Raw genomic sequence first — 19,091 nt, 5'->3', positions numbered from 1 at the left:
AAACTGAACATTCATATATTCATATGTCTCAATACTTTCAGGGACAAAATAACTGGAATCCTGGCCATGCAATAGCAGGAAAAGCAGTTTTTCTCTTCTCTAACGTTAATGTTAACTTAACCATTTCTGTTCCCAACTGAAGCACAAACACGCTCATACTCATCCATAAGCACCAATGGTCTGTGTTGACATCACACTGTCCTGATCAAACATCCTCTCTCTCACACACACAGCTCCGGTTTGCTCTGTCTTTATGGGCGCCTTTTTACTGCAGGTAATACACTTGACAGTTTGGTGTAAAGGAAAGGCAGGCGGCAGCGGCAGGGGGTGGTGGAGACGAGACTTGAGGACAGAGTGAAAAAGAGATGGGTAGTGGGGGTGGGAGGTGCATTGCATAACAGTTGGGCGATTTGTTCAGCTCGATACTCTGCAGTGGTCACCATCTTGAAGTTGTGGGCACAATGTTTTCATGCTCAGTACTGGGCAGCAGGGCCGTAGCAGAGACTTTAGAAATACTAAGGTAATGAGCACAACCCCCACGCAGCTCCGCCTCCCTTTGGAAAATTTGACCTGACACCAAACACAAAGTCTGTACAATGTTCTAATTATGTGGATTATTCATATATTATTGATTCACTGTTCAGTTATACCTTCTGTAAATGTGATTTCCCTACATCAAATGCATTTTTGTTGTCAAATTTAAATGTATTAAGTCCAAACCTGCTGCAGGTTTCAGTTGACTGAGCCACAGCTCTGTTGAGGAACTGTCAACATTTTTCCGGAGGCTTATTTGAATGCAGAGTGTATCCTTTTGGTGTGGGATGTTTCGTGTGTGGATCGTACGGTGGGATTTGACAGGGGGCGGCCAGGCTTACGGTGGCAAGCACACCACGTTCCGTTTGTTGGCAGCACTTCCGCCATCCACCCCCCCACACACACACATGCTTTCACTCTCACACCCACTCCCTGGCTGCATCCCTGCATGCACCAGGCCATACTAACCCACAACGCTCAGTCACGTAGAAGGGGCTTTGGATTAGTGCGCCGCTTTTAGGCAGAGCCGACCTGGGCTCTTTCGCCGTTTGACGCGACAAAGTTGAAATGTAATATCTGTTCTCAAGTTCTGCGTCCACAAAGAGAGGCCTCCCTCTTGGCATGCACACACGCACTGAAACCCCCTCTGTGGTGTGCAAAGGTAATAGCTGTTAGGTGACTCAGCAAATGAGCAGTGTCTTGGAACTTTTAAGAAAAGCCACTCTCTAGTCGGCTGCCCTCTGAGTGTGTTTGTGTGAGACACAGTGACTTCAGCTCCAGTGAGGTATGCATGGCTAAAGCCCTCTCAGCACACACATCCCACTGGCACCACCACACACACTTCCCTAAAGGTACAATAAATAATCAAGACATCGCCCAGGGCAGTTCCAGGCCCAGTCACACACCTGCACACTCACACTCTTTGTTTTTTTTCTCTCTTTACTTTCTCATACCCAAGTGCAGCAATACAGCACCCACTATATGCATGCTCAAAGATTTCCTCCGCCTCCTCCTGCTCTCAAACACACCATTAAATGTCTCACATGGGAACGGTGAACTCCCAGAACTCTTATTCGGGAATGGCCATAAATTATCTATTCCCCTCTAGTTTGCTGAAAACTCTCCAGTCAATTCCTGTTGGACTTTTTAGCCTTCAATTATTAAAGGAGTCAAAGTGGTAAAAGTGTAAAAATAACAGGCTGGTGTTTAATGGGTACATTTTTTAGATAAATGCTGTTGGTCCTGGGAGTGGCAGTGTGTGGCTGTTTAGAAACTTGTGTTGCTGATGTTTTTTTATGCTGGCTACAAGTGATGTTTATATCCTGAAATTGATGAAAACGCAAGAGGTGACTGACACTGATGAGGTAGATTATTTGATTTATTCATAACCAGAAATGACTTCAGTGAGGATCTTTTTCTCTGCCTCTCAAGATGGTTCATAAGGGATTTTGATGGACCTGCAAAGCATAACAGGCTCCTCTTCCCTCTGCCTCAGCAGAGGGAAATACTCCACTGGCAGCATTGTTTAGGTTTCTCTCCTCTACTCTCCTCCAGCACTTGACTTTACTCTGATTTGAGGAAGAGAGGGAGAGGGAGAGAGAGAGAAGAGGTGGGGTGGAGGAGTGGTGATTGAGCGCAAAGGGGGCAGGACTTTTTCTCTCCGGGTCCTATTAAGAGCAAACTTTGTGTTTTTGTTCTCCAAGTTCAGCTCAGTGCAAATCAGCCTGCACACAGTTCCTCTCTGCTGCTCTTTTTCTTTTCCGTTTTTTCCTCAATGGTTTTGTTTGCTCGTCTGTTGGTTACTGCTGTGTGTTTTTTCATGGGGGATTTGGACACCGGGAGGATGCGCTTTTTGGAGGAACAAATACTCAAAGTTGTCTCTTCGGCCAGTCCAGGGTTGTATTAGTGGATACCTGTTTTTCGGGTTGGAATAAACAATGGTGCGGCTCCTTGGTGCTCTGGCCGAGGGCATGCTCTGGTTTCGGCTACTGTTGCTGTGCGTCGTGGAGTTGGAGCTGGGAGCCGGGCTTTCTTCTTTCCAGGGTTTCTATCTTCCACCTGCGAACGGGTCGCTTCTCACACCTGCCCGGAGGACAGACGGGGTCGTGCGGACCATTGACCGGATTTACCACGGAGGAGGGAAGGTGGGCTACCTGGTGTACCTGGATGGGAGCCGGTTTCAGCTGGACATGGAGCGGGACGAGTCGGTGCTGTCGCATCACTTCAGCCCCCAGTATGTGCTCGCTATGATGGGGGAGAGCCCTGCGCCTTTGCAGCGGGAATGCGTGTACCGCGGGACAGTGGACTCCAACCCGGAATCCCTGGCCGTCTTCAACCTCTGTGGAGGGGGTCTCGAGGGCTTCTTCGCCGTGAACCATGCGCGCTACACCATCACGCCTATCATCAGGGCGAAGGGACACGAGCACGACGTGCGCGCCCTGCAGGACAAGGACGTTGACAGCGCGCTCCACGTGTTCACGCGCGAGAGTTTCAGCTTCGAGGCCATGCGCGAGGGGCGCGAGAGCTGCGGGACGCGCGACTGGCGTAGAGGACGCAGGGATGCGGCGGGGAAACGCCGGCACAGAGGTCGCGGGAAGGGAAGACGGGACAAAGAGGGGCTCGCAGCGGAAAAAACAGATGACCACGACGCGCGCGGGCGGAGATGGTGGAGCCGGCTCGCCGAAGCGCCTGTTCCAGAGCCTGGCACGCGGCACAAGAGGTCGGTCTCTCGCGCCAGGCACGTGGAGCTGCTCCTGGTGGCCGACGACACCATGACCAAGAAATACGGCAAGGACTTAAACCACTATCTGCTCACACTAGCATCCATCGCCTCCAAACTCTACGGGCACGCCAGCATCGAGAACCCCATCCGGCTGTCGGTGGTGAAAGTGACCACGGTCACTGAGAGGGAGAAGGGGCTCGAGGTGTCCAAGAACGCGGCGGCGACGCTGAAGAGCTTCTGTAAGTGGCAGAACCAACAAAACCCGCTGGACGACGACCACCAGCACCACCACGACGCCGCCATCCTCTTCACCAGGCAGGTAAACAAACTCTCGCTTTCCTCACCTCCACCTGTCCGCTGCTCTCACTTGGCATGCTCATCCGGGTCCGCCTGTCCTTCCGTCCCCCGCTGTGATGCCAAGGCAGCGGAGTGACGCCACGGTTTGTTTTTATTTTAACTGTGCACGCGGTGACAGCTGGTTGACTGTAGCTAAGCACTTGGCGTAGTAGGCTAATTTTTACCCATTTGATACCCATTTTATTCACAGTAGCCCAAGGCAGAAGTGAATACTGCACAACCTGCTTCCCACATGTCCCTGGTTATATCCACCCCTTTTGTATAAGTTTTCTTTCTCCTTCTGTTTCTCTCTCCTCTTCTTTTTGCTGAATCTTTCGTGCGTAATGCAGCGCAGCGTCTGTGAAACAGTCATGAAAACTGTATTTCCTGCGCCTGGTGTTTTTCTAGGCAGGCTCTTCTGTCTCCAGCTTCCCCCTCCCAGTCCCCTGACAGCCCAAAAGCCTCGGAGTCTGTGTGATCTGGAGCGCGTGCCCGCGGCCGTGCACGCAAATTCTTCCCAGGGTAGGAGGTTTGAAATCAGCTGCTGGGTGCATTGCAGAAATATCCCTAAAACTCCCTTGAAGCTGCAGTTAATTAGGTAGCCATCCCAGCCTTGAAATTCCTCTCTCTCTCATCACTCCAGTCTGCACATTTTTTCCAAGTAACTCTTCCAGTGTCTTTCAGCTGGGGCTGGGAGCTGTCAGGAAAACAAACACATCCACCCTTTGAGAAGCCATAGGTTTACTGAGACCACACTCATTTATCCCTTCTTTCACCATCCCTTTCTTTCTCTCTCCTCCTTCTTCCTCCTCCTTCCCTCCCTGCCTAGTCGAAAGCCGCAAGGCAGCAGCAGCAGATCTACATGCGTTTTCACCTCTCCGGGTGTGGCTTCATGGTGGTCAGCTCCAGTTAACATGTCAGAAAGCTCGCCTTGGATTGCGGTGTGTTCAGCTCATGCAGGGTCTTGTCATGGCCTAGAGGTGGAAAAAGCAAGCATCAGGGGTATTACCTCGGATCTTCTGGCATCGGCTGCAAGTTGGTGCCGTCATGCATTGGCAAGGCAGCCGTTATTGCATACCTGAGGTCAGCAAGCTGGCAAAGTGGCACAGTTCCTCTGCGCCAACCTCCTTGTGGCTCCTTACTAACCATGTTGCCACTGCACCTGCACGGGCAAGACTGAAAGAGCCCAGGCAGAAGACGGTGCCATCCTCCGGTGGTTGGGTTTGGCAGGGTCAGGCGGGCATGGATACCTCTAAGGCAGCCCCAGGACAAGAGGGCAGAAAGTCAAATTGGACAGGAAACTAATGAAACATGACAGGCGATAGACTGTGGATTTTTCTGTATTCTACTTTGGCTTTGATCCTGGCAAAACCCATTCACTCTCAGTATCTTTCCATTGACTTCAAATGCCTTTTCATCTCCAAGCAGTCGATGTTAGGACTTACACAGTTTCAGACAGTTTCTCATACTTTTATTGATATCATTATATTAGACCCTTTTCATAACAAAACCTTCACGTGATTTTCATTCTTTTCAGAGGAGAAAAGCCTCTGAAACTGACACAAGAAGATACAACTCTATTGAAACCCAGACTAATTAAACAGTGTAAAAATGAGCAGGTTAACCATCTGTGTTCATTAATGGATGGAACATGGATATATGTTGGCCTTAAGATGAAGAAATACAAGTTTAGCCGATGTTTTGCAGACTATGATATGCTGCTGTGATCAGGGAGGAACCTCCATCATAACAGGTGTTAATAAAAGGCCAGTCAGCACTTAATATGCGTCTCACCTGTCGCAGCACTTGCATTATTCATAGATCTGCCTCCTGACCATCATTCACACACATCTCACCTTCACTATTGAACATGGAGGTCATACTGTAGATGTTACCTGTCAGCAGAAGAAGCAGGTGATCCCACTCTGTTGTAGCTACACAGAGCGTATAATGATCTACTATGGCCCCTGTAACACAGTACAGACCTCTGAGAAACATTATGAGGTGGGTTCCTGATCCCTATCTGTTGCATTACTGCAGGACAAATGAGCCCAACTGTATTGACATCAGTGTGCAGAATAAGCACATAGCTAATGCATGACTTGACAAAGAAAGCAGCCACCGCCTTACTTTAACTTTGACCTTTGAACTCTTTGGCTATTAAAGGCCACTTTCAGGATTCTGGGTTTGGGCTGAGTGCTTAAATTACTGTTACTTTACCTTGTTTATCAGACAAGCAGGGCCGAGGTTTGTTTACATCTAAACACTGCAGGAAAACAGACCAACTCTGAGTGATTGAGTGAAAGTCAAATTTAAAAAGCCACATTCTTGTGAGAGTCCTTTGCATGTATCCACTCATACTGCAGCTAAGGTGCTACAAAGGAAAATGTGGAATGTGAAGATGCTGACATGTTGAAAAAATTGTTGTTTTGCTCTATTCTTTACAAGAACCACACTTTTCATTTTGCCATTAATCATTTTGCAAGAGTGGCTGTCAGAAAAGATCCCCCATATAATGTCAAGAGCTGCACAAAAAGTTGTCATTTTACAAACAGAGCAGAGCCATTAGAGTTTCCACTGACAGAATGCCAGTCAGGAAATAACTTTATTTGGCTCAGTTACCTCATACCTTGCCGCATTTTGGGTTGAAATAGAAGAAAAAAAGAAAAAACAGCTGGATATATGAGACATGGTTAACTATTTTCTCAGGAAAAAACTGTGGCTGTAACCCCAATGGAAACTTAACAGGGGAAGACAAACATGGATGTGCTGTAGATTCAGTTCAGATGTGTAATAGGAAATGGTCTGCCTAGTATTCCATTGTACTGAATGTCAGAGGTGTCAAGTAACCAAATAGTAGTTTATGCATGAAAAGAAATAACCTTTTTCATGAGTGTATTTGGACTGTGAAGTAGATCGTGAACTAGAACTGAAGCTCATTGAAGACTTTGTGACTGTGAAGTCAGACCAGTCCATTGTTCCCAGATGGGAGGGGGGCAGCAGGAGTCCACATGGCTGGAGGGAACTCATCTCTTTGTGGTCAAGTCCAATTACTCCAACACCCCGTACCCGCAGTGAGTTGACCCGTGTGGCGGTGTCACCCAGTTCCACACATACCAGTACCAGAACAAAACAACGGGGCACACTGAGGGGACCCGGGACTGATCCGAGTGTGTATTCGTGTATATGGGAACATTAATGTTATGCATGGCTGTGCTCGCTTGTTGTGAGCTTGGACAGTAGACAAAGCCCTACTGTAAGGCGGCCAGAGAGGAACTGTAGAGCTGTCGAGATATTGACATACATGAGTGTTCATGCTGCTATTTGATTTTTTTTTTTTTTTCCTTTGCTTCTTGCAGCAGTAGCTCAAATATCTGGATAGACATTGCTAGCAGGCACTTGTGATGCCAGTGTGCTGACCTTTTCAACCTGGGTTGAGGTCAGGCCACTGTCAGATTTGTAATAATACATGTGAAATATAGTACTTTTATTTTGTTATTTTTTACATTTTGCCTTTATATTTTAGGCATTTAGCTGAATAAGAAATGAGTGATTAAGATTAGACTTAATATTACACATACAGTATTGTAGTAGAAGTGGTCGTATCATAGCCAGAAAATAAAAAAGCAAAGGAGCAAAGAAGATGAAATATCCTTCATTGGAAATAAAGTGAGATCTTCTTAAAAATATGGGTTATCAGTCTGGAATACAAACACACTCGTGGGGTAAGAGTGGGTTATTTTATCAGGGAGGGTCAAGAAGTCTTTGTTCACCAGTACTGAGGTTTTCATTTTGAATTAAACCATCAGCCCAAATACCAGAAAGTCTTAGATCACCACACTTGGGTCACATGATGAGACCTGAGCCACTTCCATTTGCTGATGAAGACTGTGAAATGCAGTTGACAGCTCAGAAAAAAACTAGTAAGTGGACCTTGAGTTGAGATTATTTTGATCCCAAGGTGAAAATAGAACGTCCCTGCAAAATTACATATAACAAACTGTTCAAAGCCATGAATTGTATACCACTACTATGAGCCTAAACAATTCTATATTATACTATTATTATGCAATAGTTTGCAGAAACACAGAGAAGGCCCTTATGCAATGATGATTGATGTAAGACACACACTGATGTAGACACAGCATGCACCTATACACAATCCATTTCCTCCACACGTGTGTTAAACACAGTTATGTCATTTAGCCTCTTACAGTGAATGTGGGAATGTGCACATGTGTATAGTTTGGACTCCTCCCTGTCCCATGCACTCCTCTTCCTCCTCTCCTCCTCCATGTCTTTATGTGTGTGTCTGTACATTACAGTGTACATTTCCCAGCCCTCGCCCCCGTCATAGCCAGCCCCTCTATTTGTTTTAACTGTTCTTGATATTTCACATGTGCTATATTTCGACTGGCATATGTTGACAACCCGCAGACAGCTCTTGGATCCCAAACCCTCGGACCCCAGCCCCCGGTTTGTCGACATACATTGACCAGAGAGTTCAGTCTGCCCGGTAACATCACATGGGCCTCTTCACACTGTGATGCTTCGGTGACTTTAAACTGAACTCGTGTTTGCAATCATGGCCTGAAATTTCCTTTAAGCACTGACCTTAGGCTGGTTCGTGTCTCCATGCAAAGAAAAATAACAGTCATACTTTTATTTTATTAGTAAGTGATTTCATTTCTCCTTTTAAAATGTGTAACATCGCAGCGGCGTGGGTTTGAATCCTTTGGGGTGGGTTCAATCTGTCCAATAGCTGTTGACAATCAACACTGGCATCTCTAGAGATCTGCAGCTAGAAAATACAATATTTTCCACTGAAATATAAGAGTATAAGTATAAAGTAGCATGAAAATGAATTTGACAATCTGTCAATCACTGGTGACCAATCATTAGTGACCTGTCCAGTCAATGAGGGAAAGCTGTTTTGTGTTGCTTTTGATTAGCAGGTTTGTTGAAATCAGCCTGCAGTGTGTTTTCATCACATGGTGAGTTAAACTCACTCTGCAAGAGGGATTTTAGTGTGTGTGTGTGTCTGGGTCTGGCTGGCTGTTTGTTTAACTCGAGCCCTGGCTTAGATTGCAAGTGGTCTTGTAACACACACACACACACATAACAGCTCTGATCGTCTCCTGACCTTCACAACCAGCTTGCCACCTGTTCTCCTGTTATTTCTGCCAATATTTCTGTAAGTCCTTGTTCTCTCAGTTCTTCTCTTTAATTTCCTGCATCCCCCATCCCTCCATCCATCCAGCGTCTGATTCCTGAACTTATTTCTCTTTCCCACCCTCTTTTTTATGCTTGTGTGACAGGCCTTTGGATGAAAACAAAGTTGAGAAGAGACTTGGCGGCGGGAAGAAGTAAATAATACGTAGTTTTGGGGTAATTTAAGGTGTTTTTCACATATCACCATTAATTTCCAATGAGAGATTCCCATATTTCTGCTTTTCACCCACATGTTTCCTGTTACACTGTGTGTACAAGAAAGATCGAAACAAAAACAGGTCTAGTTCAGGAGCCTGGGAGGGAGTGAATGAATAAATAAATGAAATGGAAGGGTAAAAGAGTGTGGGAAACGGGAAAAGACAAAACAGACAAAATATGAAGACAAACTTCTCTATACATTCTCACTGACTGATATAAAACAAACAGGCTTCCCTCCATAGCTTTACAGCTTGTGAAGATAAACGTCTGCACAGTTTGGCTCTAAGAAGCATCCATGCAGTGAGTGTTTTACTTGCCCTTTGTTTGCTTCTTGTGTATCCAGCAATCAATTGGCAAAAGCAGGCTTCCTGTTCTCTTTAGGAGTGTGTGTGTATTTGTGTGTATTTGCTTGTGAGTGTACCATACGTTCTTATAGCTATGTGCATCTGAGTGTGCTTGCATGTGTGTGTATGAGTGTGTGTGAGGTTGTCCCACCCAGTCAGTCATGTGTGTGAGCGCAGAACACAAGGCATTTTGTTCCAAACCGATCTGCCCGGAACGGGTAAACACCCTCCCCAACGAGCCTCTCACACACAACCCAGCAGGCCTGTCAGCATCGCTTAACATGACGATTCATCCTCTCCATGGGACGTGTGTGTGTGTGTGTGTGTTTTTTTATTTTTTTGGATGTTCTCCTGTGCACAAGCATGGATGTTTGTCTCCATACGTCTATGTATATTCTAAGCATGTTTCTCTGCTGCATTGCGAGTGTGTACGCACATGCACACAGGTCCATGTGCAGGCGTGTGCACTTTGACGTGACAGAATGATTACCTGATTGATCTCTGCACTCAGCAGGGCCAAGCAGTGCAGCCTGAGGCCTCATCTGCATGGACATGTGTGGGAATCAAAGCAAAGATCAATACTATGTGCTCTGGCACCCCACGAGGCAGACAGAGAGGTGGTGGAATCAGAGGAAGGAAGCGGGTATTAAAAGCAGTGGAAGAAAAATTAAAGGGACACTACACCAATTTTTCGATTCTCTCACAAGCCTTTCAACCTTATGGAACCCAGGAAAAGAGCACTCCTGCAATTTAGTATTGCAGGAGTGCTCTTTTAAGGGGCAGAGGTTTTGATTGAGAGAACAAAAGCAATAAGAATAACAAGACGCCTTGAATTTTATGTTGTCACAATGGCTGAAATCTGACGCTACTTCACTATCTTATAGATCTTTTCAGTATGTTTACAAAATTTGTATAGCAAGTTGAAACTCAGCTTCAACTGCATCACCACCCAATGGCAGTGATTTAAAAGATGCAGAAGAAGGAGGACTAGAACAAACAGAGCTAAAGTCTAGCTCTTGACAATGACAGTGGACCGGTCTTTGCACTCTATTAAATAACTGGAACCGCTGAAAAAAATGGCAATATCTTCAAGGAAGTATTTGAAACACATTGCTTTTAAATAGAATGGGATCTGAGCCATGCGATGGGCCTAGAGGGCAGTAAAAAAAAAGAATGTAGCAAGCTGAACAAGAATGGCGCATGATAGCTGCAAGGTCTAGTAATACATTTCCCCAATGCCTGAGGAAAAGGAGATAGCTCATTTAATCTTTCATTAGGACATAGCAGGCCAAATCTCCATCCTTTTTCAAGACGATGATCAACATTGTCTTGAGTTTTTGTTGATATGCTTTCAGTAAAATGAGCTTTGGTTAATTTTGGCGTTAAGTCTGAAAATCTTGGAATAATTCTACATGTTTACATTGCATTTTTAACGGAGAGGGGGCAATATGGAAATAATGCTGATTGTTCCACAAGTATCAGGGTGAAGTCACTTTTTAAAAGAAATCTGTTGAAATAAACAGGTTTTCCCCACTTTTTTTGATGAAGTACTAATTTAAACTAACAGTATTTCCTTTGTCCAGGACCTCTGTGGCCACCACTCCTGCGACACCCTGGGCATGGCGGATGTGGGCACCGTCTGCTCTCCGGAGAGAAGCTGCGCTGTCATCGAGGATGACGGGCTTCATGCTGCGTTTACTGTCGCGCATGAGATAGGTAGGCATGGATACACACACACACCAGCACGCAAAGAAAGATATGAACACGCCAGGGCATGCACATCTGTCAGCACTTGTTTCTTGTTGATTAACATCACGCAAGTATTGTCTGATATCATACACCTGATACCTCAGCGCCCGGAATGTTTTCTTTTCTCATTCTTGCTGCGTGTGCATACCCATGACAAGTCTCATCATTTCTCTCTCTTCCATCAGCTCAAATTCTGTACAGCGTGTAACCACAGCCTTCCAGTAAAAGTGTCCTTTCTCCCTGTGCCCCAGGTCACTTGCTTGGCTTGTCCCATGACGACTCCAAGTTCTGCGAGGAGCGTTTCGGGGTGAACAGCGACAAGCGGCTCATGTCCTCCATCCTCACCTCCATAGACGCCTCCAAACCCTGGAGCCGCTGCACCTCGGCCACCATCACTGACTTCTTTGACGATGGCAACGGTGAGTGTGGGAGAAAATGCAGAACAATAAAGGCATGGGGAAAGAAAAGGTCCATGCTTGTGGTTCAGCAAACATCTGTAGTTCTTTTAATAGAAAACTTTTCCCAGCCAGTAGGAGTTTTATTTTCTCCATCTTTAAATTGCATCCATGTGAATTTGACTTGTGATAGATTTTCTCCCACAGTACCTATTACTGAGAGCTGTTTACTACCAAACAGATCTGTAATCTGTTTTAATAGAGAGTTATTTACAATCGTATTAACTTCTTAAAGATTGCAGCCAAAGACAAATCTCTGGCAGGAAATCAAGACTTTGCGTTCCCGTTTCATCAAGTAGTTCCATTCATGTTGCCCATAAAGCATTGTCAATTGACATTTGATACACTTGTTTTTGGCATAATTCATATAGCAACAGCATCGTTTCAAGCTTGACAGTATCTGCTGCTGCTCCAGCAGTGAGTGATAGGTCATACAGGTCTCATTTGACAAATAGATTTTCATACACCAGTCACCAAGCAAGAGTATGCAGATTGCAGAGCCTTTTAAATAAATCCCTCCTCCTTCTTTGCTGCCACAGCTGAGTGTCTCCTAGACTCTCCTCGCCAGCCCCTGTTGGGCCCCGAGGAGCTCCCAGGGCAGAGCTATGACGCCGTCCGCCAGTGTCGCCTGGCTTTCGGCCCCGAGTACACGGTCTGCCCGGGCATGGATGTATGTTCTCGGCTGTGGTGTGCCGTGATTCGCCAGGGACAGATGGTGTGTCTGACCAAGAAGCTGCCGGCCGTGGAAGGAACGCCCTGCGGAAAGGGACGCATCTGCCTGCAGGGAAAGTGTGTGGACAAGACCCGCAAGAGACACTACTCGGTAAGACGGATGGATGGTATCAGAACATGAGGGAGAATTGAAAAAGGACATGGAGATAGAAGCTGTTTGTCGAGAGAGACAAAAAGGACTAAAATCAAAAATAGACTCCTTTTTATAGTTCAAAAACTGATATTTTAAGCACTCATTTCCACATTGTACAAACTTATCTGTGGGAGACAAAGATAAATAGGAATAAACGTAACATACAGTATACAGGGCAGCTATTAAGAAAGAAAAAGATTAAGTAGAAAGGGAGACTGAGACACTTGAAATGAAAAAAATGTCACAGATTCTTTATGTGACTTCACTGTGTGGTCCACTTTGTTTATGCCACTGCTAATCTGTGCTATTTGTTCTCTTGGCCTTACTTAAACAGATCTAAATTGAATTTGGCCTTAATGAGTTAAAGGACCAAATCTGCTCTTGGCAGGCTCTCTGCACTGTGTGTGTGTGTGTCAGGGAGGGAAAGAGAGTGAAAGTCAAAAAGAATGGGAAAGAGGGAAAGAGTATTTTCTTTGTGTTTATTTGTCACATGACATTTGACTCGATCCTTGGCAGACAACTGTATGTGTGGATCCAGCCCAAGTTCTGACACGATTCATTTTCACTGCCTCGTATGACGACCACAGCAACATTAAGCCCCTCCATTTTCAGAATCTTTTAACCTCTATATATTTCTTGTAGTTTGATTGCAGATTAAGTAGCTTTTACTGTGGAAAGTAGCGGTTCAAGTACTATAAAGACTCAGCAGTGGAACTAAATGGAAAAGCTGTTTCCAAAGAAGTTTTGCAGAACTTCAGGGTTATAAAATCAACTTTGTCTCATAAAATGTTAAATGCTACTTATCCAGTCTTTTTTTTATCACTGATGACTAACACTGGTTGGAAAAACACAAAAATAAGTACATTACCTTAAGAATTTCATTCAGGCTGCTCGTCAGGAGAAGCATGTGAGCTGTTACACCACAGATTCAGTCATGCTGTCTTAACCACAATGCATGCCACATTTTCAAATCACATCACAAATCTCTCTCCAAAGGGCTTTCCCTGTGACACGTGGCTTGGCCAGCAACCACTCTGACTTCCAAGCACTAATTGTCCTCTCTCATCTCATCTTTATTTATCTTTCTTTTATGTTCATCCCTCTCTACTCTTTGATCTCCCCTTTGCTGTCATTTCCCCCAACTCTTATTTCCTCTTTCATCTTCCCTCTCCTCTCCTCTCCTCTCTTATCCTCTTCACTCCTCTTCTCTCTCTCCCAGGCGTCCAATCACGGCAGCTGGAGTTCCTGGGGTCCTTGGGGTGCGTGCTCCAGAACTTGCGGAGGCGGGGTGCAGTTCGCCCAGCGTCTGTGCAACAACCCGCCACCACGAAACAACGGACGCTACTGCACAGGGAAGAGAGCCATCTATCGGTCCTGCAACGTCTCACCATGTCCTGCATCAAGTGAGTGTGACAGCCTGATAATAGTACAAGCTAATGTTTATTTATCATACAAAATATACAGTCCTTCATTTTTAACCTGTTTTAATGGAACTTTTCTCCAGATAAGAGTTTCCGGCAGGAGCAATGTGAGGTGCGCAACGGTCCCCAGACAGATCCTAAAGGGGTGAAGACCTTTGTTGAGTGGGTGCCCAAGTACGCAGGAGTCCTCCCTAAAGATGTGTGCAAGTTGACCTGTAGAGCAAAAGGAACAGGATACTATGTGGTGTTCTCTCAGAGGGTGAGTTAGTAACAAAAAAGGGTGCAGTGTATTTAATAAAAACAAATGTGGGAGATGACATTAACTGTTTGTCTTCAGGTGGTAGACGGGACAGAGTGTCGTCCTTACAGCAGCTCGGTGTGTGTGAAAGGGAAATGTGTACGGACAGGCTGTGACGACATCATTGGCTCCAAGCTCCAGTTTGACAAGTGTGGTATATGTGGAGGCGACAGCACAGGATGTATACGCGTTATGGGCAACTTCACCAAGAAGAGGTAAGAGAAAAGAGAGGGGAGTCTCAGTTTATTGAAAAATTTTGAGAAATGTATTAATGTCTTGATGTCATGATTATCTGTTCAGCACCGCTCGCAAGTTTTCTCCATTTTGTGTTCGCTAACGGAGTGTCGCTAACGGAGTGTTGCTAACTAGCGACATTTGCTACAGTTTGCTAACAAGTGACCGCATATCCAAACAAACAGTTTATAAGTCCCATTTATTTAGCTGAATCGGTTGTAGTAGTGTTAATATTGGCTTCTATTTTGATAAACATGACGATAGCAAAGTCAGCGGTGACAAAGAATACACAGTATTACATACTAATGTGACCTCTCTTCTACACTTTCTCTCCTTCCAAACAGTAAGGGCTACACTGATGTGGTGAAGATCCCTGCAGGCTCCACCCACATCAAGGTTCGTCAGCACAAGGCCAAGGACCAGACCCACTACACCGCCTACCTGGCTCTCCGACGGCCAAACGGCGAGTACCTCCTAAACGGCAAGTTCATGATCTCCACCTCCGAGACAATCATCCCACTCAACGGTTCTGTGCTCAACTACAGCGGCTGGAGCCAAAGGGACGAGTGGCTTCACAGCATGGGTCCCGGGGCCCTCCAAGAGGCCTTGGTGATCCAGATTCTAGCGACAGACGCTAAAAAGCCTCTGGATGTCCGTTATAGCTTCTTCATGCCTCGCCGGACAGCCCCACAGAAGCCGTCAGCTCCGCTCATCCCCAACCCAAAGTCGACCCCTGTGCAGAGCACTACAACAGTCTCAACCACGACGAGAACCACCTCCACCGCCAGTAGCACCACTACATCTTCTTCCGCTCCCCCTGTCCTGGTCCCAGGGCCACCAACAGCTCCAGGTCCCTCCACCCCAACCCCAGGGCCCCAGTGGGTAACCGGGCCCTGGATGACCTGCTCCAGGACTTGTGACACTGGTTGGCAGAGCCGGACAGTACAGTGTAAAGACCGGGACGGGAAACTGTCCAAGGGCTGCACGCTAGGTTCCCGCCCCTCCGCTTTCAAACAATGTCTGGTGAAGAAATGTTGAGGAGGCAGGAGAGGAAAAATTATTTGTAAGACAAGAAACAATTCGTAGGAAGAAGTTTAATATGTACACATCTGATAAAGGTCTCAAGTGCTGGATGTAGGATTATGGACCAATGAATTTAAGTCATAGAACCTTAAACAGGACTGTGAATGTTGGCTGAAAGTGCCTGGACCAGATACACAGAGACTCAGAGACAGATTGGCATGGATGTACTATATGCCAGAGGAATGTCCTGGAATTACAGTAGCTATGCAGAGCAGAAGTAGGACGGAGGATAGTTTTCGTATGATAGTGACAAGTATGGCCCTGGCATAGCTAAGGACTTAAATTGCATGTAATTTCCACATAGACAGTAACTGATTGTCTTTACTTCAGTCTCCAAACCCTGGAGGCTTAGTGTGTTTTGCCCTGTAATGGCATGCGTGTCGTGTTTTTTTTTTTTTTTTATGCTATTCCATGTGTTCTAATCACTGTGGGGATTTGGAAGTCGCACCCCTTTGTCTTTTGTCATGAGTGTGTCCGAGACAAGAGCCCCAGCGATGGGAAGCACTCCTTACTCAACCTTGTCGTCATTTCTGCCCTTATTGTAGCCCTGTCCCACGACCGTCATACTACGTTCAACAGTCCTGGATTGCCATCTCCTGTAATTTGGACACTTCGCTCACTGAGCGGCTCATAAAATTTGTTACAAGAAGAACTCACTAGATGGTAGGCTATCTTCGTGAAGAAAAAGCATGATTTACTCAGAACAAGAAAGGTCCCTTCTATTAAAAACAATTCAAACCATGTAAAGTCAAAGATTACACTGATGTCTTTTTAATGAAACAACTTGAGTGTGTCTCGGCAGCAGTGCTGTCAGTGGTGCTACTGATGGTCAAAAGGTATATTACAGCAGTATTAATAAAATGGTGGTCTCCTTATCTTCTAATTGCATACCAATATTCTTCCTGTGACGAACTGTACGAGTTACAGGAGATGGCGATACGATTGACAGTCCTGGATCAGGGCTAAAAATATACCCCGACTATAAGTTTCTGTGTCTTTATTTTACTGATCTGTCCAGCTGAAAACCAGAAAGGAGCACAAGGAGAGGGGAGGACTGAACATAAACTACTTCCCATAGTGATGACCATTGTGTCGAGAGCATCCAAAAGCAAGCGTAAGCTTATGAATACAATTTCCAAATGAGGATGCACGGGAGGGTGACTTCACGACCAACAATGAGCGGGTAAACCCAGACATTGGTGAACGGATGGTGCATTCCATCTAAACAGCAGAGTAATATAGTACATAGCTGGGAAACAAATCAGTCATTCTAGACTTGAACTGTTAAGTATCAATTGTACTGAAACTGATCACCTGTACAGTGTAGAAACAGCAGCATGGTTTGATGGGATGGAAAGGGAGCATACAGTGGCCTTCAGAGGATGAACTTTACAAGAGTTAAATCGATAAAGGGGCAAAGTAACCATGACACTCCTTAACATTTATGGAGATTAATGATGACTCAATGGTTTGGGGCAATTCTGGATTTTTGATGTGTGTTTGTGTAATGTTTGTGTGTCTTTGTGTGCATGTCATGTGCTAGCACATTCATGTACCCAGGCCTGTGTTTTAAGCACATGCAGTACGTACCGTGGACATGTTTTTGTCCTCTACTGTGTCTTGAAGCTTCTTCACTCTCAGTTCCATTTGTATCATTCAATATACTGGTACTGGGAGGTTTATGGTCCTCATATTTTTTTGTGGCGGTCATTATCTGTTTGTTTGTCTGTTTATCTGTTTAGGAAGCAATGCTAATATGACAATGTGTGCCCTGGATACTCGCAACGACAGCAAGAGAGATACTAATGCAGTCATTAATGTCCTTTTGCAATTCAACTGTTTCTTCTTCTTTTTTTCTTGTCATGACTCTCTATTTTACTACTTTGCATCCTGTATTTGCAAATGATTGTTTTAACCTGTTTCCAACCCTGATGGGTGGTATTTGCCACATTACAACAATGTAGATAGTGCTACAGAATGGATGAATTTCCCACTTACCTCTAGTGGAATCTAGCCATGCAGATAGGCTTGGTTTTGCCCAAATTTTGAGATATCCATCTGGTGCCTCCACCCCAGCAGATGAATGGAATTTCATTTGTGGTGGTCACAGCAGAAATGTGTAACTCCAGAAACAATGCCTCGGTTACTCCAGACAATCCACACACCTCACTGTCAACAATGTCTTTGGAACTACTTTCTACTGAAGAAATAGTCCCCACGTCTACTGGGAGAGACTGATTCTGGAAAGTTGTGTTGTGGTTGATTTAAAGAAATAGTTTGATATTTTGGGAAATACACTTGTTAGTTTCTTGCCAAGAAATAGATGAGAAGACTGATACCACTCTCATGTCTGTCCTTTTAAATATGAAGCAAGAGCCAGGAAATGGTTAGCATAGCTTAGCATAAACACTGGAACCACGGGCAAACAGCCAGCCTTCCTCTGTCCAAAGTTTAAAAATACATGTACCAACACCTCTTCAGTTCACTAATTAACACATCATATCTTGTTTGTTTAATCCGTACGAAAATCTAAGTGTAAAAACTACAATTTGCCACTGTTTCCAGTCTTAATGCTAAGCTAACGGGCTGCTGCCTCTAGCTTCATATTGAACGGACAGATATGAGTGTGGTATTAATCTTCACATCTAACTCAAGAAAGTGAATAAAAATATTCCTTTAAGTGAAAAAAACAAAACTATCTGCATCACTAGATACCACTAGGTTTAAGTGAGCTTTTTTGTAATTTAGGTGAACTCACCTTTTAAAATCTTCCACCAAATATCTTTGTGTGAAACGAATGAAAATGTACTGAGAACATTACCTCAACTCTCCTGAATGGTAATCATGCCCCAGCATTACAAAGTACTGTTGATTACACACCTAATGGACTTTTAAAATACCTTCCTGTAATTGTGTTCAAATTTCTGGCACCTTTTAAATTTTCCTGTGTGGCAAACCCCACCCATCTGGCACCTGTGCAGGAGAAAACAAACCACGAGAAACATTTTCAGATACTACAAGACCCAGGTCAACATACCACTCACATTAATATTCTCTCTTCCTCCCTCACACATTCAGATTTATTTACACAATGTAGACATTTAATACAATGAATAGATCTTTCATATATGCGTTAGTATTCAAACATATTTACACAGAAATGTACACGTACAGACACACACCATTGAAACAATCCATCATTTACAGAGTATTTGAGTATTTCAGAAACCCTCATACACACTCCATACATACACACACACACACAAACTACTCTCACTCTTCCAGTGGGGAAACCCCTCTCGCTGAACGACAGAAACACAGCACTGAACTTGTAATTTATTGTTTGTACAACTGGTATGTGTGAATAAAAACACAACAAGATGAGTTTTATTTATTATAGTAATTTTGTATCAAATTACTATTTAATTTAGGAATATGACTGTGCAGAATCATTCCTTTGTAAGAATATAGTGTTTCTTTTCTAGTCATCCACATGAATATATGTACATAAAATCTATATATTTAAATATCTTTGTGTCTGTGTTGTTAATTTTGTCATGGCATCAATACATTAATATTTAATCTTACATGTGTTTTAACTGTTGCAAACCAGCCACTAT

General features: G+C 44.6%; 1 protein-coding gene across 1 annotated transcript; it reads left to right on the top strand.

Moving 5' to 3' along the window:
- The first annotated feature begins 768 nt into the window (after window positions 1-768).
- On the top strand, window positions 769-18,998 carry LOC122872158 (A disintegrin and metalloproteinase with thrombospondin motifs 5). Its single transcript, XM_044188008.1, has 8 exons — window positions 769-3,575; window positions 10,950-11,082; window positions 11,367-11,534; window positions 12,110-12,393; window positions 13,655-13,838; window positions 13,940-14,115; window positions 14,194-14,369; window positions 14,733-18,998. The coding sequence occupies exons 1-8, from the start codon at window positions 2,472-2,474 to the stop codon at window positions 15,424-15,426; spliced, it is 2,919 nt and encodes a 972-aa protein (XP_044043943.1). The 5' UTR covers window positions 769-2,471; the 3' UTR covers window positions 15,427-18,998.
- Window positions 18,999-19,091: the final 93 nt, after the last annotated feature.

The sequence above is a fragment of the Siniperca chuatsi genome, linkage group LG24, assembly GCF_020085105.1.
Source record: "Siniperca chuatsi isolate FFG_IHB_CAS linkage group LG24, ASM2008510v1, whole genome shotgun sequence".
Taxonomy (NCBI): domain Eukaryota; kingdom Metazoa; phylum Chordata; class Actinopteri; order Centrarchiformes; family Sinipercidae; genus Siniperca; species Siniperca chuatsi.
The sequence above is the reverse complement of the archived record's forward strand: the minus strand, read 5'-3'. Positions and strand labels throughout refer to the sequence as shown.

What these genes read in the sequence shown, in the direction of transcription:
- LOC122872158 (XM_044188008.1), top strand. Translation starts at nt 2,472, where the DNA reads ATGGTGCGGCTCCTTGGTGCTCTGGCCGAGGGCATGCTCTGGTTTCGG. An exon ending in TACTGTCGCGCATGAGATAG is followed by an intron (nt 11,083 to 11,366) that starts GTAGGCATGGAT and finishes CCTGTGCCCCAG; the next exon opens with GTCACTTGCTTGGCTTGTCC. An exon ending in GGCAACTTCACCAAGAAGAG is followed by an intron (nt 14,370 to 14,732) that starts GTAAGAGAAAAG and finishes CCTTCCAAACAG; the next exon opens with TAAGGGCTACACTGATGTGG.